The following is an 18513-nucleotide window of genomic DNA, read 5'->3' on the forward strand; positions in this document are numbered from 1 at the left end:
AAAGAGGAATTGTCCTGTTTTCTGGGAGGATCCACTACAGGCAGGGCTGTGGTGTGGGCAAAATTTTCTGGAATGGATTCTCAGCTGGTCTCAATGTCCCTTCTTCCCTTCCCTTGTCCCTCCCTCTCTCCCTCCCTTTCATGTTATTTACTGAGCATGTACTAGGTGCCAGGCCAGACACTGTCCCAGAAGCTGGGGATGTTGCTTAGAGCAGTCTGATGAGTCCTTCCTGTCATTGAATGTAGTCTAGCGGGGAGATTGCGCCTGCAAAGCATCAGAGACGTGGGCAGGAGACGTGTCAGGGAGATCCCCTGAAGAAGGAAATGGCAACCCACTCCACTATTCTTCCCTGAAAAATCCCATGGACAGAGGAGCCTGGTGGGCTACAGTCCATAGGGTCACGCAGGAGTCAGACACAACTTGGTGACTAAGAAACCACCAAAAGTGGGGAGACTGACCAACAACATAAAGAAAATCAAATAAGAAAAATATACCAGATGATGATACCTGGTATAGAAAAGGGCTTCCCTGTGGCTCAGATGGTAAAGACCCTGCCTGCAGTATGGGGTGATATGAGTGGGAATGACTGGGAGCTATTTAGGAGACCAGAAAAGGCCCCCCCTAAGGAGGTGACAAAGGAGTTAGCCTGAGTTAACCATTTGGAAGCCTGGTGACAGGGCCTTCCAGGCAGAGGGAACAAGATGTGCAAAGGGCCTGGGGCAGGAATGACTTTGGCATGTTTGAGGAACGGCCACTGCGCTGGAGCAGGATGGTTGAGGGGGAAAGAGCAGGCAGGAGTGGGAATCTAATCACGCAGGGTGTGTCAGGCCACAGAGAGGAGTTGGGGTTGTATCCTCTCTGAAATTGGAGGCCTTTGAGGACCTGATCTGAAGGGTCCTTTCAGACTCCTCTGGCTGCTGTGCAGTGAGTGACCTACAGGGGGCAGCAGAGGCACCAGTGAGTAAGCCATGAGCAGAGTCTCAAGTGGATGGTGACTGCAGCCATGAAATTAAAAGACGCTTGCTCCTTGGAAGAAAAGCTATGACCACCCTAGACAGGGTATTAAAAAGCAGAGACATTACCAACAAAGGTCCGTCCAGTCAAAGCTATGCTTTTTCCAGTAGTCATGTATGGATGTGAGAGTTGGACTATAAAGAAAGCTGAGTGCCGAAGAATTGATGCTTTTGAACTGTGGTGTTGGAGAAGACTCTTGAGAGTCCCTTGGACTGCAAGGAAATCAAGCTAGTCAATCATAAAGGAAATCACTCCTGAATATTCATTGGAAGGACTGATGCTGAAGCTGAAACTCCAGTCCTTTGGCCACCTGATGCAAAGAACTGACTCATTGGGAAAGACCCTAATGCTGACGGAGAAGGGGCAACAGAGGATGAGATGGTTGGATGGCATCACTGACTCAATGAACATGAGTTTGAGTAGACTCTGGGAGTTGGTGATGGACAGGGAAGCCTGGTGTGCTGTAGTCCATGGGGTTGCAAAGAGTCGGACGCAACTGAGTGACTGAACTGAACTGAGGGTCTCAAGAATGATGGTGTCTTGGACCGAGATGGGGGCAGTGGTGATGGGCTTTAGAGACATTTAAGAGTAAACTCCCTTCCTCCCCCTGAAAGTCTCCTCCACCATCCTCCTGTGGCACCCAACAGCTAGGGAGAGTGCCCCTTGCTGAGCCTTTCCTGTTTTGTCAGGCAGCCTCTTTCTCTGTGTTCCGTTTCCCCCTTGAATATCTTCCATGGCTTCTCTTGTCACCTTACCCCATCATTTCCTAATTCTGTGACTGTCTCCCCACCAGCCTGGAGTCCCTGAAGGGCCAGGGTCAGTCTTGGTTATCTTTGTCCCCCAACCCCCAGCCCTGGGTTAGGAACATCACACCAGCTCATTAAATGTGTGAGAAATCCTTCTGCCGACCACAGCAGCCCCTTCTGGCACCGCCCATGGGTCCAGCCCTGAGCTGAGCACATCATTCCCCTTGTCTCACTGAAGTCAGCACTATTATTCTTACCCCAGTTTATAGATGAGGAACCTGAGGTTCAGAGAGGTTGGGAAACTAGCCCAAGGCCACACAGCTTGGAAGTGGAGCTGAGAGGTGGCTGTCCTCTTCTCAGGGGGCATCAGTCTCTGGTTTGTCATACCCCTTCCTCCCCCTTCCTCCACTCCGTTACATTATCTACCAGCCCAGTAAACAATTAGAGCTTCATTTCTTGTCTTTCCTTTTCTGAAAGCTTCTCTCCTTTGCTACCCTCAGCAGGAACACGGGCTGGGCTCCCCAGTGACCCAACTGCATCTCTTCTTTTTTTTCCCCAGTTCTACACCCTTCCTGGGGAGCTGGTCCTTCAGACCTCATACGAGCGAGCCCGTGGCACCCAAATCCTGCACCACATAGTGCTGTGGGACGGGCAGGGCGTCGCCCTCAAGGGGAGCCTCAATGGGAGCCTGTCCATGCCCTTCCTCAAGCCCACTGGGACCCTTGGTCTGCAGGGTGAGTCTCCCAGGTGCCACGCATTCGCCCATTCACTCAGAGCATCATCACTGAGTGCTTGCTTATCCCAGGCACTGTTCTAGGCACTGGGGGTCCACTGGGAAGCAGGATGGCCCAGGTCCCAGATCTCAGGGAGGCGGGTTGTGAGCAGGGACACACACCGAACAAGATAACATCAGAGTGTCTCCAGGAGTGAGAACGCCTATGAAAACAAGCAGGGTTTGGTTTGGGGGGAGGAGGGGTGGAGCTCCCCCAGGTGGGTGGTCTGGGAAGGCTTTTCTCAGGAGGTGACTTTCAAGCTGAGCCCCGAGTGACAAGAAGGTGAAGCTCTGGGGAGATCATCGTGGGTGGAAGAGGAGGAACAGCAGGTGCAAAGGCCCTGGGGTGGGAACAGGCTTTGTGGCTGGAGTGGACTGATGGGAGGAGCAGAGGGGCGGAGATGAGGTGGGAGAGGTTAGGGGAGCCAGGACACACAGGGTCTCAGCCTCTGACAAGGAGCTGGGGCTTTTCCTGAGTGTGATAAGACAGGAGGGCAAGGTTAGCATGTGGAAGACGTGGCGACCCCTGCATCCCCGAGGGGTTGCAGGCTGAGGCTGACAGACTGCAGGTTGGCAGGGGAGGTGAGTGTGGCCCCAGCGAGGGCACCCGTGACCCCCTGAGGCCCTCCAGGAAACAGCCCCATCCCCAAGGGCCATGCAGACACACAGGCTGTCAATTTGTGTTTGAGGAGTCTGCGTACACAGAGCAGAAACTGACCTGCTGGCCTGCCAAGCGGGAGACGCAGTGCAGACCCTCGCCCGGGGCGGGCATGGCTTGGTGGGTGGCCCAGTGGGGTTCCCCAGGGTCACGGTTGCCACATGTGTGCCCTGCAAAGCGACGCCAAGCAGTGTTTGCTGTGCATACCTGTGTGTGCGCGTGTGAGTATGTGCACACTCAGGGGGCCCATGGATGGGCTGAGCAGCCTGTGGACCCTGCTGTGTGGTTACTGGGTGCAGAAAGCAGCGGGTCGGGCAGGGGGAGTGAGGGGTAGCGCCTCTGCATGTGGTCAGTACCCCTGGACTGGTGACCAGCTTAGAGCCACTGTCTCAGGGCACAGCTCCCCAGGGTCCATGTAGGGACAGCCCCCTTCCAGAGGGTTCAAAGGTGGTCTTTGTCTGCAGTGGAGTCTCAGGTGGACTCCTGCTCTGGGGGGTCTAGGAAGGCAGGAGCAGTTGGTGGCCTTATGGGATGGAGTCAGACAGTGCCGGAGGTCAGGGCAGCTGGACTCAGGCTTCAGGGATGAAGGAAGAAAATCGAGGGCAAGGAGGTCTCAGCAATGGGCTGTGTCGTACCGCAGGGTGGAACAAGAGCACGGAGCAGCTGAGTGTGACCAGGCGGATGTGGAGCATTCAAAGTGGCCAGGGTAACCGTGTGTGTGAGGGACCCGAGAGTGATATTGGAAGGCGTATCTGTCAGCTACTGCTGTGTAACAAATGACCCCAAACTCAGTGGCTTACAGTAGTAAGAATTCATCACTGCTAATGAGCCTGTGGGCAGCTCTCTGGTCTTGCTCACGCATCAGGGTCAGGCCCTAACTTGGATAGGTGGTGCTGCTGATTTCGGCTGCACTTTCTCACTTGTTTGGGGGCTGGTTGGCTGTCACCTGGTCCGGGACAGTCTCTGCTGAAACATCCAGGCCCTCCTCTGTGTGGCGTCAGTGTCTGGCAGGCCAGCCTGGGTTTAATCTCATGATGGCTGGGCAGGGGTCCCAGAGAGCCAGACGGAGCTGAGGCCTTAAGGCCGAAGCTGGGGTTTCGCAGTGTCAACTTCACCAAATTCTACAAGCCAGTCACGAGGCCAGCCCAGGTTCCAGGGCCAAGGCAACAAATTCCGCCTCTTGATGGAGGAGATACAAGGCCTCCTTGCAGAAGTCCTGGCATGGGGCTCTCATGAGGATGCTGATGGACTGTTGAGTGGCATGGGGACCAAGAGAGGGGACAGCTTCTGAGTTTTGTGCAGATTACATGTGTGTGTGGCCCCAAAGTGGCCCCTGGCCCCCTCTTGGCCTCAAGCTGATGCCCCCACCCCTCCCTGTACGCCCCTCCCTGCCCAGTGGAGCTCACCCACCCGCTGCCCCTGCCCTTGCCACGGCACTGCAGCTTCCGCCTGACCTCCAAGCATTCGACACGCTGTCACCAGGATGACCTGGTCGTGGGCTGGGACGGCAAGGACCAGGTAGGCATCGGGCTAGAAGGGGACCCGGGAAGCCTACCTTGTGGCCTGAGCGGGACACTCGGGGCCCTGCCCTGCCCGAGGAGCGTTATGGGGCCAACCAGGCTGAGCCCCGGTCCCCAAAGGACCACAGGAAGAGCACTGGCGGGGAGGAGGGAGCCTGGGTCCCAGTACCACCTGGATGATAACAGGAAGACCAGTGGCTGACGCATAGCGACGGCCTCTTGTGTGCCAGGCAGCCCAGCCCCGTTTCATAGATGAAACTGAAGCTCAGAGGGGAATGGAGCTACTGAAAGGCAGGGCTGGGATTCAGACCCATGAAATGCCTTTAACCCCCAGTCCCCTCTCTGTCATATGCTTGTCCCTATCTGCTGCTCTCCAAGCCTCAACTTACTCCTCTGAAAAATGGGCTGAAGCTCCCAGAGGACCTCCCCTAGTGGTGGGCCAGCAACCCTCACTCCCTTGACTGTGATGAAGGAGGTGACCTGCGCTGGGTGGTGGGGAGGGCCTCTCTGGGGGAGGCCTCTCGCTCAGCCTGTCCCCTCCCCAGGTGGCGCTGTCCTCCTCTCTGCGGCGGGAGAAGGGCAAGCTGGCCGCCCGCCTGGCCCTGGCTCACCCCTTCAGCCTCTCCTGGTGGCAGGCCGAGGCCAGTGGCCTTGCTGAGAGCAGAGGCGGCAGGCAGAGCCGGCAGGTGAGCGGGGAGCAGCTGTGGGGCCCTGGGTAGACGGCTCTTGGGGGTGGGTGAGCCGCATGGCTGAGGCCACGGGTGGGACATCTGGGACCACGTTTGGGGGAGGAGGATCTTGTTTGTTCACCAGAGACAAGGACATCTCTGGAATCAGTGTCCGGAGGCTTGGAATCCCAGGGGGGCCTTCATGCATTCATTCCTTCACTGGGACTGTATTAAGCACCTAATGTGTTCCAGGACATGTTGAGGTGCAGGTGTAATCCCTGCATTGATAAAGCTCACATTTTAGTGGGAGGAGCAGTTCACGAGCATGTCTGGTTCATCACTGATGCGCTGGTTTGTTTAGCTGGTCACTGCAGGGGTTCACACAGGGCAGCTTGGACTCTGCATCTGACTGGGAGGCTTTGGGCAGTCTTCAGCACCTCTCTAAGCCTCAGGTTTTTTTTTTTTCCCTATGAAATGGGAGACGGTAGGCCAGTGTGTGCCAGGCAAAAAGATCAAAACTCAAGAGAATGAGTGAATAAAAAATTAAGAGTTGTGATAAGCTCTATAAAGAAAGTAAGGAGGGTACTAAGAGAGAGAGTCACTGGAGTCTGGTGGGGAGGGGACTTTAGATGGGGTGGTCAGAGAGGGCTTCATGGAGGAGGTAGCTTGTTAGCTGAGGACCCGTGGATGAAGGGGAGCCCGGACGAGCTGGAGGAGCAGCAAGTGCAAAGGCCCTGAGGTGGGAACAGGCTGGGAGCTTCAGGAGGAGCCAGAGGCAGTTAAGACCAGCACGGAGGAAATGATGGGGTGGGGGCTGGTGACGCAGGCGAGCTGAGGTCAGGTGAGGGGGCAGACCAACTGTCTTAGCTCGGGGCTGCCATAGCAAAACATCACAGGTTGGGTGGCTTAAACCACAGCCTAGAGGCTAGAAGTCCAAGATCAAGGGGCCAGCACAGTCAGGTTCTGGTAAGAGCCCTCTGCTTGGTCTGAAGCCTTCTCTCTGTGTCCTCACATGTCAGGGAGTGAGCTCTGTGGGGTCCTTCTTAAAGCGCATGGATCCCATCGTGACCCCCGCCAACCCCACCCCATCTAACCCTAATTGCCTCCCAACACCTCCTGATGTTGTCACATCGCGGCTTAGGGCTTCGACGCACAGGCCCCAGTGAGGGGCTCAGATTTCCCTGTCCTGGGAAATGTGTTGAGAGTGGGGATTTTTCCACCCAGTAAACACTTCTGGTCTGCAGTCTGAGCGTGGCTCTGCGCTCTTACAGGCATGAGCCAGAAGAGAAGTCTGTCTCAACTCCCGCTTGCCACCTCCATCCCCTAGAGGGTGGGCAGGGGACCACCAGCTTCTCCACCTCCCCCCGCCCAGGCTCTGCACCTCTCCCTCCCTCTTACCTCCCCACCCCGACACACAGATTGGGGGACCTCAGCCTCTCCTCCGTCCCACTTCTCCCGTCCTCCTGCCACTGGCCGCGTCTCCACGCAGGTGCAGCTTGCCTGGAACGGTGGGCAGCCGCTGGCCTTGCAGCTCACCTGGGCCGACAGGTCCTCGGCGCAGAGCACCTCCTGGGATGGTTGCATGGCTGCCTCCCCGGGGCAGGTACGCACTGCCTGCCCTCCCAACCTGGCACCGGGCTCCCCCAAACCCCAGGCCCTGTGCTGCCCCCCTGCGCCCCAGTCACATCCACCATCCTCTTCTCCGTCAGCTCCAGGACACCTGGGGCGCCCTCAGGGCCTGTGGGGCCTTAACGCAGACCCCAGCTGTGCTCAGCGAGTGGCTGGATCTGTCCTGGGATGGACGCCGGGTGCGGCAGAACCTGACGTACGAGGTGAGGCCTGGGGAGCTGGGTGGCCCCACTGGCTGCAGAAAGTGCCTGGCTCTGGGGCCATAGGGTCCTGGGTATAAGTGCTCATTGTGCTGGGGGGCCCCAGGCAATGCATTTCTCCACTGTGAACCTTGGTTTTCTCATCTGTGAAATGGGTACAAGTATCCTTCCCTGACTGTAATGTCATGAAAGCGCTGGGAGGTCAGGAAAGCAAGGTGCCCAGCATGAGGCAAGCACTCCCAGGGAGCAGACAGAGGAGTGGGTGAGCCCAGTGGGCTGCCGGAGAGGGTTGGGGGGAGGTGGGGAGCTCAGGTTCCCAGAGGTGTCAGGGTCAAGGTCTCACCAGCGTCACCATCTTCCCAGGGCTCCTGATGGACTGAGTGTTGCTCTGCAGAGCCTGGGGCAGGGGCTGGGCCGTGGAGAGATAAGGGCAGCTGGCCTGGAAGTGCCCTTGTCCCTTCCGGGTTTCCAAGGCCCACAGCCCCTCCGTCTCCCAACAGAGGTCCTGCCCGGAGTGTAAACGCCCTCTGTGGGGCTGCCCAGGGCTTTGATGGGGTTCCTGGCACCTCCTCTCCTCTCGTGAGGGTCTCCTTCTCTTCTGGGATGAGCCCCCATCCCAAGATGCCCTCTTCTTTCCAGAGGCGCCAGCCATCCCTCCCGGACAGGATCCACACAGAGGCTGTGCTGGAGCACATCCTCAGGGCCCCCTGCTCCACACAGAGCTTCCAGGGGGACGTGGAGACGGACCATGCCCACTGGCTGCGCCACTCCCTGCAGCTGGGGCTCTGCCACCTGCCCAGGGTGAGTCTGTCCCTGGGGAAGGGCCCAGGGACCCAGGGGTGAAGAGAGAGGAGGGTGCCCACCCAGGGCAGGGGTGTGAGTGAGGGAGCCGGGTCCCGTCATCACGGGTCTGCACAGGCCTGCAGGCAGCCCCAGGCAGGGCTCTCTCCTCTCTGAGCATCTGGTGTTTCATCTGAGGGATGGGAGACACGGTTGGTTCCAGCACGTGAGGTGATGGGGAGATTTAAGGTGTGGCACCAGGAAAGTGCTCGACACATAAACCAAGCTGCTGTTTTCATTGTTGTTAGGGGGAGGGGTTGGGACCCCTATCCCCCAACATTCCCCTGGGTTTGTTAGCTAGTTGATTGGTCTTTTCTGCCTTCCTCCACCCACCTTTTACCCATCTTTCCAGCCATCCAGGCAGCCAGCCAGCCATCCAGGCAGGCAGGCAGCCAGCCAGCCAGCCAGCCAGCCATCTACCCACCCTCCAACCCATCCTCCCATTCATCCATCCATTCCTTCATCCTCCCCGTCTTCCAGCCTCCTCACTTCCATCCGTCCTTCCCCTTTCCCATTCCCCACACCCTCTCATCTCTCTAACAGTCCCGGGGGTCACAAACTTTTCCTCCAAAGGGCCAGGTAGTGAATATTTTACTTATTTAAACAGTTTACTTTTGTTTGTGCTGGGGCTTTGGTCTTTGTTTTTGTCGCCGCGTGAGGGCTTCCTCTAGGTGCAGCGAGCGGGGGCCGCTCTCGGTGCGGTGCTCGGGCTTCTCCCTGCGGTGGCTTCTCCTGTTGCAGAGCATTGGGCTGTAGGCACCAGGGCTTCAGCAGTTGTGGTGCCCAGGTTTAGTTTCTCTGTGGCAACTGGGATCTTCCCGGACCAGGGACTGAACCCATGTCCCCTGAGCTGGCAGGCAGATTCGTAACCACTGGGCCACCAGGGAAGTCACAGTAAACATTTCAGGTCTTGCAGACCATATGGGCTCTGTTGCAGCCACTCAAGTCTGCCATTCTGCCGTGAAGGCCACCGTGGAGGACGTGTAAATGAAGGGGTATGGCCAGTCCCAATAAAAACGTATTTACAAGAACAGGCGGTGAGCCAGATTTGGCCCATGAGCCGAAGTTGCCAGCCCCCGATCTGTCCATCCATTCAGAGAGCATTTGTGGGTCTTTCTTATGCCAGGCTCTGTTCTAGGTGCAGGGACAAGGACGGTGAAAGGGACAGACCAGGTGCCCGCCCTCCCGAAGCTGAGTCCGTGGGTAGAAGAAGATGAACAAGACAGGGGTAGTGAATGCTATGAAAGAACGAAGCAGGGAGAGGGGACGAATGAAGAATGCGGTGAGACCAGCCAGTGCAAAGGCCCTGTGGCTGGAGCATGCTGATGGGTGTTTGAGGAGCGCAGGGTGGCTTTTACAGAGAGAGCAAGGAGGTGAGGTTAGGAAGATAATGCACGTCCACAGGACCTACCAAGGAGACTGGCTTCTCCTCCAAGCGCAGTGGGAAGACAGAGGCTTTGAGCATGGGGACAGTGTCTGATTTGCTTTTTTTTTAAAGGTGAAATGGAGGAGGGGCTCTAGGGTGGGACAGGAGTGGAGGCTGGGACAGGCTATTGTGACTGTCCTGGTGTGAGGGGCTGCCGCCTGGACCAGGGCCTAGCAAGAGGAAGCTGTGCTCCTGTGCCTCCCTGACCACCGACATCTCCCCTTCTTGTTCCAGGCCCTCTTGGTCTCTGGGGAGCACACCCTGGGCAGCGGTGAGCTCCTGCTACACTCCAGATGCCAGCTAGGCCTCGCCCCAGACCCAGATCACGGCCTGCACCTCAGCCTGATGCTCTGCAACCACAGCAGGCCCCGGATGCATGACTACTCCGGGGAGCTGGAGGTAAGGTGGCTACCCGCCCCAAAGGAGGATATCCTGATGGCCATCTTTCCCTGTCTGGCCAGTGGACCACCACTGACTGGGCAGCCCTGACATCTAGTGGCCAATATTGGAACTGCAGACAGGCACACGGAGGGGGCCTGAGCTTACTTGTAGTGGGACCCCCTGAACCTGCCCACCCCCAACCCTCTGCCACCAAGACAAAACAGCTCCTCTGCTGCCCCAACACCAGCCCTTCCCATAACCAAGAGGCAATGGTTGGACTGCCTGGGTTTGAACCCCAGCCCGACCTCTTCCTAGCTAGCAATTTACCTCTGCTCTTTGTGCCTGTTTCCTCACCTGTAAAGTGGGGGGTAATCACTGCACCTGTCCTACCTCCCATGGGATTAATATTGTAGGGATTAAATATGTTACCATGTGTATATTTCTTAGAACAGAGCCTGGTGCAAAGCCAGCACTAAGAATTAGCTTCTTTTATTGTATAAGTCTGTTCACTCACTCCGTCGTGTCTGACTCTTTGTGACCTCATGGACTGTAGCTCACCAGGCTCCTCTGTCCATGGAATTTTCCAGACAAGAATACTGGAGTGGTTGCCATTTCCTACTCCAGGGGATCTTCCTGACCCAGGGATTAAACCTGCATCTGTTGCATCGGCATGTGGATTCTTTACCACTGTACCACCTGGGAAACCCCAGCTGCTATTATTATTGGCTATTATTGGCCCAGTCTTCTCTAATCTCTCCCTTTCCTGGCAGCCCAGGGAGGTAGAAAGGGTTCAATACCTGCTCTGCCCTCATCTGGCCAAACGGTATTGGAAAGGGACCTCTCCGAGCCCCATTTCCTTACCTGTAAGTGGGGGTCAGATATATTTCATAAGGTGGTCAGTGGGGTTTTGGGCACCCCTCCTCTCCACCCACACAGCATGGGTATACAGTAGGTGCCCCGTCAGTGCTGCCATATGCCTATCTCTGTGTCCCCCTGACCTTGACCTTATGACTTTCCCTTTACTAGCCTCAGTATTCCCCTCTGTCAAATGGGGACAAATCCCACCTCCTCTGCAGAAGTGTTGGGAAAAAAAGAGACAGAGCTTGCACGGCACACGCACACAGGAAGTGCTCATGCGCAGGGCATTTCCTGCCAGTGTCCAGAGCTGGACGAGGCGTTCTGTGTCTGGAGCTCACCCAGCCCCCGTTTCCGAGCCCAGGAGCTGTGATGGTTTCGAAAGCGTTTTCCTTCCTGAGGCTTGCCAAGGCTGGCTCTCACTTCTCCGTTGGCCAGCCAGGCTGCCAGCCGCCCCCACATGTGTAATCCCAGCGCCCCCAGGTTCACGTCTCCCGCAGTGGGTGGTCAGGGAGCGGCTGGTCCCTCTGCTTCCATCCCGAGCCCGTGGGTGGCTGCCTTTGACAGCTTCTCCCTTGCCCAGGCCCTCTCGCTCCATTTTGGGGTCTGTGGCACGGGGAAGGCTTTCCCAGCCTGGTTTGGTGTTCACACCAAATGGAGAAGAGGGACAAAATTCAGGGGGGCAGGCACTTACCCCAGCTTCTGGGGCCCCAGCCACTCAGTGACTAGGATGGAGCTCAGATGCAGGAGGCCTTCTACGAGGAACACCCCAGGTGTGGTCTGCAGATGCGTGACCTCCTTCCCCCCAGCCCCCGCCCCTCCCACTGCACCAGGCTCACTGCCCGAGCCTGTGAAATCTGCTAGGAATTCCTGGGCACCACTCCTCCCACCCACTCAGAAATCTGCTGGAAGGAGACTCAGGAAACGGCATGTTTTGCGAGCACCCTGAATTGGATTCCTATGGCTAACAAATTACCCACCAACTGAGTGCCTTAACACGGCAGAGATTTCTTCTTTCACGGTTCTGGAGGTTAGAAGGCTAAAATCAAGGTGTCAGCGGGGCCGTGCTCCCTCTAGAAGCTCCAGGAAAGAATCCTTCCTTGTCTCTTCCAGCTGCTAGGGGCTGCCAGCAACCCAGGAGTCGCTTCATTATCCCAATCTCTGCCTCTGTCTGCACATGGCCTTCTCTTTTTTTAATGTTTATTTTTATTTATTTGGCTGTGCTGGGTCTTAGTTACAGCATGTGAGATCTAGTTCCCTGACCAGGAATTGAACCCAGGACCCTGCACTGAGAGCATGGAGTCTTAGCCACTGGACCACCAGGGAAGTCCCCACCTGGCCTTCTTGTAAGGACACCAGTCATTGGATTTAGGTGTCCTTATATGACTTCATCACAAATGTATTTCATCTGCAAAGGACAGACATGCAAATAACCCCACGTTCACAGGTACCAGGGGTAGAGTTCCATCAGATCTTTTTGAGGAACACAATTCAACCCATAACACACCTCCTGCACACATTCACATAAATACACACACACACACGAATTCTGATTCCTGATAAATTTTGAGAACCACTGTTCTACATCTGATCTTACAGATTTTGAAACTGGGGTATTACACACTTACTCTGGGCTGCACCGCTTGGGAGATGCAGTATTTGGACCAGAATACAGAGGAGCTGAGTTCAGGCCTGAGGGGGCTCGCCTCCCCCATAACTGCATCTCAGTCAGCCTGCTTGCCTCCCCTCCCCCTGGGTCTCCCTCAGGGTTCCTTCCCTTTAGGCCGCTGAGGGTTTTCCTGACTCTGCCCCACCCTGGGTTGGGAAGATCCCCTGGAGAAGGAAAAGGCAGCCCACTCCAGTATTCTTGCCTGGGCAGTCCCGTGGACGGAGGAGCCTGGAGGGCTACATACAGTCTATGGGGTCGCGAGAGAGTCAGACGCGGCTGAGCACACACATTCAGCACTGTTTTATTGGTATGTCATGAGTTGTTCCAGCCAGTCGTTCCACTGGCCATCCATGGGGTTGCTAAGAGTGGGACGCAGCTTGGTGATTGAACAGCCACCCGTCTTGTGTCCCCTCCCCTCTAGGCTGGTGGCTACAGGGGCCGGGACGAACTGCTCAGTGGCCCGGCCTTTATGCCAGGCGCCACCCACCATGTCTCCTTGAGCTTGCAGAGACATTTGTAGTGGTTCTCCTGCAGACACGGAAAACCTCGCCGGGTGGGGGACACACCCAGGTGCTGGGGATGTTAAAATGCCAGGGCCCAGCCCCTCCCCCAGTCAGTTAGGTCAGAATCTCTGGGGTGAGGCCTGAGCATCAGGAATTCTTAAGCCATCTGGATGCTGTGTCCATGTGCAGTTAGGTCCCTGGATGTGGATTTTAATAAGCATTTATGCAGTTGGTAGGGATTCTGAGCCCTGTGCTTCCCTGGTGGCTCAGACGATAAAGAATCTGCCTGCAATGTGGGAGACCCAGGTTTGATCCCCTGGAGGAGGGCATGGCAGCCCACTCCACTATCCTTGGCTGGAGAATTCCACGGACAGAGGAGCCTGGCGGGGTACAGTCCATGGGGTCGCAAGAGTCAGACATGACTGAGCGAGTGCACATGAGCATGAGCTGAGGCCTGTGGGAGGGTCGTCGGGTGAGGGGGACCCGGCGCTTGCTCCTGAAGGTATGGGGGGGTGGGCATTGCCTTTCCCCTGGAAGGTTCAACCTGTCTCCCCAGCCACCTCTCCCCAGGTCTGGGGCAGCAGAGGGCAGGGGCCAGGCCCCACTCAGGCCTCTGCCCCCTCCCCCAGCTCCATGGCCCCAAAGCTCAGTGGCTTGGCCTGCTGGGCCACGTCTCCACCTCGGCTTCTCGAAGCCTGCTCCATCTGGAGGGAAGCGTGGACGACGGGGATGAGAAAGTAAAGCTGTCAGTGTCTCGGGCCCCGAACTGCTTCCAGGCCTCAGTGGCCCATGAGGAAGGTGAGTGGAGGCTCTGGGTGTGGCTTGGTGGGGCTCAGCTTGGCCCAGGAGAAGTCAGAGATTGGGGTGCTGCAAGCTCTAAAGTCAAAGGCAACCCTGGTAGGGCTTCGTGGCCCCCCGCCCCAGCCAGGAAGAGAGGAGCTCTCCATGGCCACCTGGATTGACTGTGATGCCAGCAGAGGCTGGCGGAAGGTCTGGATCAGAGGTGGGTGTGGGGATGGGGAAGAAACCAGGCTTTGGGGGTGGGGTGGGGGGTCCAAAGGTTGATGTAGGCAGTTCAGTTTGAGGCCCTCAAGTCCCAGGGCCATTGAGCCTCTGCCTGTGGGCAGTGGGGAGCTATAGGAGGCTGTGGAGTACCAGAGGAGTGGGCAGCTGGGAGGCAGATGGACGAGTCCTGGGCTCAGCGGCAGGTCCCTTCCTGGCCCCAGGGAGCCAAGAGGAGAGCGTGCTGCTACGGGCTTGTGCCCACAGGCGGGCAGCAGAAGTGGAGGCCCTGCTCCAGGACCAAGGGCAGCCCGTCCAGCCGCTGGTTCGCTTGACCCTGGAGGCTGCCAACCAGAGCCTCCGCTTGGCCGCACGCGGCTGCGAGGGGACCCTGCTGGGCCACCTGGAGGTAAGATGGCTGGGGGCGGGGGAGGGGTGGCCCTTCCTACCACCCCCACCCAAGCCCCACCCTGAGGCCCAGGCCCAGGCTCCCCGAGTCCAGTGGAGCCAAGGAAAGCGGAGGCAGACAGCCCGTAGTGTGGCATGTGGGTCTGCAGCCCTGCTGCTGGCATCGAGAGCTTTCTGCCCGCTGCATTCCCAGGGGGCCAGCCTGTCCCTCTGTGTCTGCAGTCCAGGCTGGCTGCTCTCGGGTCCCAGGCGCAAGCTGGGCTGGAGGAGAGGATCCACAGCTTGGACGCCTACGTGAGACGGTTCCAGCACCTGGTGGGTAGAATGCATTTGGGGTGTCGCTAGAGAAGGGAGGGAGTGTGGGGCTGAGCGGAGCTGCCGCTCTGCTCTGTCTGGGGCCCCCTCTGAGGACACAAGGCGTGCAGGTGGCCCCAGACCCTCACGCTGATCCGGCCTCTGTTTTCCCTGCCCAGGTGCAGCCAGCGGGCGCCCTGGATGGCATGGCCGGCCCGCTTCTGCGGCTGTGCCAGGCGGGGCTGGGGGCCGTGCGGGACGGTGGCCGGGCGGTGGCCGTGCTGTGGGACCTGAGCCCCGCTGGGCGGGCACTCACCCTCCACGTGCCGCTCTCCCTGGAGAGGCTGCGGGCAGGGCTGGAGCAGCTGCGGAAGGAGCTAGAACGTAAGTGCAGGGGCGAAGGGGTGTGACCGTGCCCCGATTGATCCACGCCTGACCCCAGGGTCCCCAATCCACGCCTGACCCCAGGGCCCCTGACCCAGGCCCCTCACACTTGGCCCGGGGCACTGGTTCAAGCAGGAAGACCACCGGATTTCCAGCGGGCCTGCACCCCAACTTCCTTTAGAGTCCTCTGCCTTATTTCTCATGGACCTACACTCTTCAGACTTGGGGAGCAGTGTGCATTTTTTAAAGAATGAGTCTACTGATTTATTGTTGTTTTTGGCTGTGCCAGGTCTTTGTTGCGGGGCAGGCTTTTCTCTAGTTGCAGCGAGCGGGGCAGGGGGGCTACTCTCTAGCTGTGGTGCACAGGCTTCTCGTGGCGGAGCGCGGGCTCTAGCTGAGGGGTCTTCAGTGGTTGCGGCACATGGACTCAGTAGTTACGGCTCCCGGGCTCAATAGTTGTGGTGCACGGGCTCCTTGGCATGTGGGATCTTCCCCGACTGAGGACCAAACCCGCCTCTCCTGCACTGCAGGCGAATTCTTAACCACTGAGCCGCTGGGGAAGCCAGCCGCGTCCGTTCTTGTAGGTCTCCGAGCTCACATCCCTCGTGCTCACCGCCTTATTTCTTCTGGGACCTCTGCCCGAGTTTCTTCAGCCTCTGCCTGAATTCTTTAGGGCGTACAGCTGTATTTCTGCGAAGCCCACTGCTGTAGATTCCAGGGCCTGTTTCTGGTTCTGCAATAAGCACCAGGGAGGCCACGCTGGTTGTGACGGCTGCTGTCCCTAGCGCCCTCCTGGCGACACCGGGACCCTCCAGCCTCTCCCAGGGTCCGGGAGCACCAGGGCTGACAGCTGGCCCAGTGGGGGACCCCAGGACCCTGCCCAGCACCAGGGTGGCCATCCTGAGACTGGCTGGTGCTTGGGCCAGACTGGCCGTTCAGCGTCCTCTCACCCCTGCTTGTGTGTCTAGTCAGAATCCCAGGGCCACCCTGGCCTTGATGACTCACTAGGACTCGGCTCTCAGCTTGGAGTTGCACCTGCAGCCGAAGGGCCGAGAAACAGAGCCAGGCCACGGAGGGACAGGTGTAGAGGAGGCTCCAGGGAGATCCCCCCCACCACCTCAACGAGCTCCCAGACTCGTCCCCCAGTGGGGGCGCACAGAATGCCCTCAGCACCCCCAGCTTCAGATTGTGACAACATGTGTCAGACATAACTGCCCAAGGGAGCTCACTAGAGGCTCCGCACCCAGGCTTCTCATTGCGGGGTGGTCAGGTGGGAGCCCCTGCCTGGCACAGACCGATGTCCCAGACTCACAGAAGGAAAGGGGGTGTTCAGCATGTTGTCTGTGCACCCCAGGCCCAGGAAGGCCCTCTCACTAGGTCTGGGAATGGTAGGACTCCCCCAGAATCCAGCCAGGGGCTGCCCTGTGAACGGGCCTTGCAGACAGGCAGTCTGGGCCTGCTGGGTGGATGTCCACAGTCTCTAGGGCCACCACCTCATTCTAGGTTGCAGGCTCTCTTCCTGGGGGCCCGGGTCGTCTGGGAGAGGCAGGCTGGTTTCCCTGCATGGGCCTGGGAGGCAGCCAGCAGCGTTGCACCTGCCGCCAGGCCCGGGAGGCCTCAGGGGGGTGGTGGCTGCCTTTGCAGGGCCCCTGGCCACGCTGAAGGACGCCTACCTGGAGGTGACGGTGCAGCCCCTGGATGGTGTATGGTGGGAGCGGGCAGAGGAGGCCCTGCGGCAGCTGCAGGCCTGGGTGTCCGGGACGCCGGGCACCTGGGGGTCTGGGCCCCTCGGGGCAGTGCTGGAGGCCACAGGGGGCGCCCTGGAGCTGGTGAGGCGGGGCACAGGGGCGGGAGGCGGCCTCTCAGGCGGGGATGGCCCTGACTGCTCTTGCGGTCCCCACCCCATCCAGGCCGCCCACCGGATGCTGTCTTGGGCCGACGCCACGCTCTCACGGGCACTGAGGCGACTCTGCAGACCCCTGTTGCACCTGTACAGCTTCTCGGCCAGGTGACTCCTCCCCTCTGAGGCCCTGCCCCATGCCAGGCACACCTTCTACCTCATCCGCTCCCCTTCCAGAGGCATTTTCATCCCCATTTTACAGATCAGAAAACTGAGGTCTGGTCTTCATTCTGCAGATATTTACAAGCGCTCTCTCTGAGCAGGTGGGGTTTTAGACGCTGCAGATGCAGTGGTGAGTGGGACAGGTTCTGGCCCTCCCCCTGGCTGCCTGGGGAGACCGTGACCAGGTTATCTGCCCCTCGGGGGCGGCAAGCCTTCCTGTAAATGGCCTGAGAAATGATGTGTACAGGTTTTGTAGCTAGCTGGCCCCTCATGTAGCCTTGGTCTTTTGTTTCTGTTAAGAATTCTTTGAACATATCAAAACCATTCTTAGCTTGTAGGCTGTCCAAAAACAGGACACAGGCTGGATTTGGCTACAGACCGTAGTCTACCCACCTTTGAGGTAGTGCGTGTGCCAAGTCACCTTAGTCAGGTACGACTCTGTGACCCCATGGACTGTGACCTGCCAGGCTCCCCGGTCCATGGAATTTTCCAGACAAGAATACTGGAGTGGGTCACCATTCCCTTCTCCAGGGGATCTTCCTGACCCAGCGATCAAACCCATGTCTCTTACGTCTCCTGCATTGGCAGGCAGGTTCTTTACCATTAGTGCCACTTGGTAAGCCTCTGAGCTAGTATGTTATCTAAATGCCACAGGAAAAAAAAAAAAGGACATGGGGGCGTTTTTTAAACATTAATCTTTAAATGAATTGATTAGTTTGGCCATGTGGCGCAGCATGCAGGATCTGAGTTCCCGAACCAGTGACTGAACCCACACCCCTGCAGTGGAAGTGCAGAGTCTTAACCACTGGACTGCAAGGGAAGACGCCAATGGGGGCATTTTAAAGAGTGAGGCCATGGTTGGCTTCAGTGAGAAGGCAGCATTTGAGCCTTGAAGGGTGAGGAAGTGAGCTGGGTGGAATCATGGGAAGAGAGTCCCAGGAGGAGGGCAAAGCCTGTGCAAAGGCCTGGGGGAGCAAATGCACCTGCTGCTGGAGGAGTATGAAGGAAGCCAGGGGGAGTTGGAGTGGAGGGGAGCAGTTAGGGAGATAACGGGCCTCTGGAATGCACAGGAGGTTTCAAGCTGAGGAAGGACATGCTCTGCCTTTCATTTGATAAGATCCCTCTGGCCCCCATGTAGAGAATAAAGACTGGGGGCAGGAAGCGGGGGACAGAAGTGGGGAGCCCAGTTTAGAATGGTCCAGGCAAGATGGGAGGGTGGCTGCACCGGGCAGTGGCAGCCATGGAGGAGTGTGAGGCAGTCAGACTCTGAACAAGCCTGTAGGACTGGCCGACAGATTGGATGTAGGTGGTGAAAGAGAAGAGGCAGGGATGACTCCAAGGGTTTCCGCTTTGATATTGAAAGGGTGGAGGGTTCATCTGTGGAGTAAGGGGGGTGACTAGGGTACAGGGATCAGCTTAGAGCTTTTTTAGTTGCCTATGGCTGCTGTAGCAAATTACCACAAGTTCAGTGGCTTAATGCAA

At 57.9% G+C, this 18513-nt stretch overlaps 1 protein-coding gene across 1 annotated transcript in view; it reads left to right on the top strand.

Moving 5' to 3' along the window:
* Positions 1 to 18513, top strand: part of LOC128060070 (uncharacterized) — a 188897-nt gene that overhangs the window by 128379 nt on the left and 42005 nt on the right. Inside the window, exons 52-64 of the mRNA XM_052652297.1 lie at positions 2320 to 2494; positions 4587 to 4708; positions 5256 to 5396; positions 6868 to 6981; positions 7088 to 7210; positions 7847 to 8008; positions 9708 to 9872; positions 13511 to 13679; positions 14108 to 14292; positions 14514 to 14606; positions 14765 to 14969; positions 16614 to 16798; positions 16880 to 16977. Coding sequence (XP_052508257.1) covers positions 2320 to 2494; positions 4587 to 4708; positions 5256 to 5396; positions 6868 to 6981; positions 7088 to 7210; positions 7847 to 8008; positions 9708 to 9872; positions 13511 to 13679; positions 14108 to 14292; positions 14514 to 14606; positions 14765 to 14969; positions 16614 to 16798; positions 16880 to 16977 — 1937 coding nt within the window. The remainder of the gene's footprint in view (positions 1 to 2319; positions 2495 to 4586; positions 4709 to 5255; positions 5397 to 6867; positions 6982 to 7087; positions 7211 to 7846; positions 8009 to 9707; positions 9873 to 13510; positions 13680 to 14107; positions 14293 to 14513; positions 14607 to 14764; positions 14970 to 16613; positions 16799 to 16879; positions 16978 to 18513) is intronic.

The sequence above is a fragment of the Budorcas taxicolor genome, chromosome 2, assembly GCF_023091745.1.
Source record: "Budorcas taxicolor isolate Tak-1 chromosome 2, Takin1.1, whole genome shotgun sequence".
NCBI lineage: Eukaryota > Metazoa > Chordata > Mammalia > Artiodactyla > Bovidae > Budorcas > Budorcas taxicolor.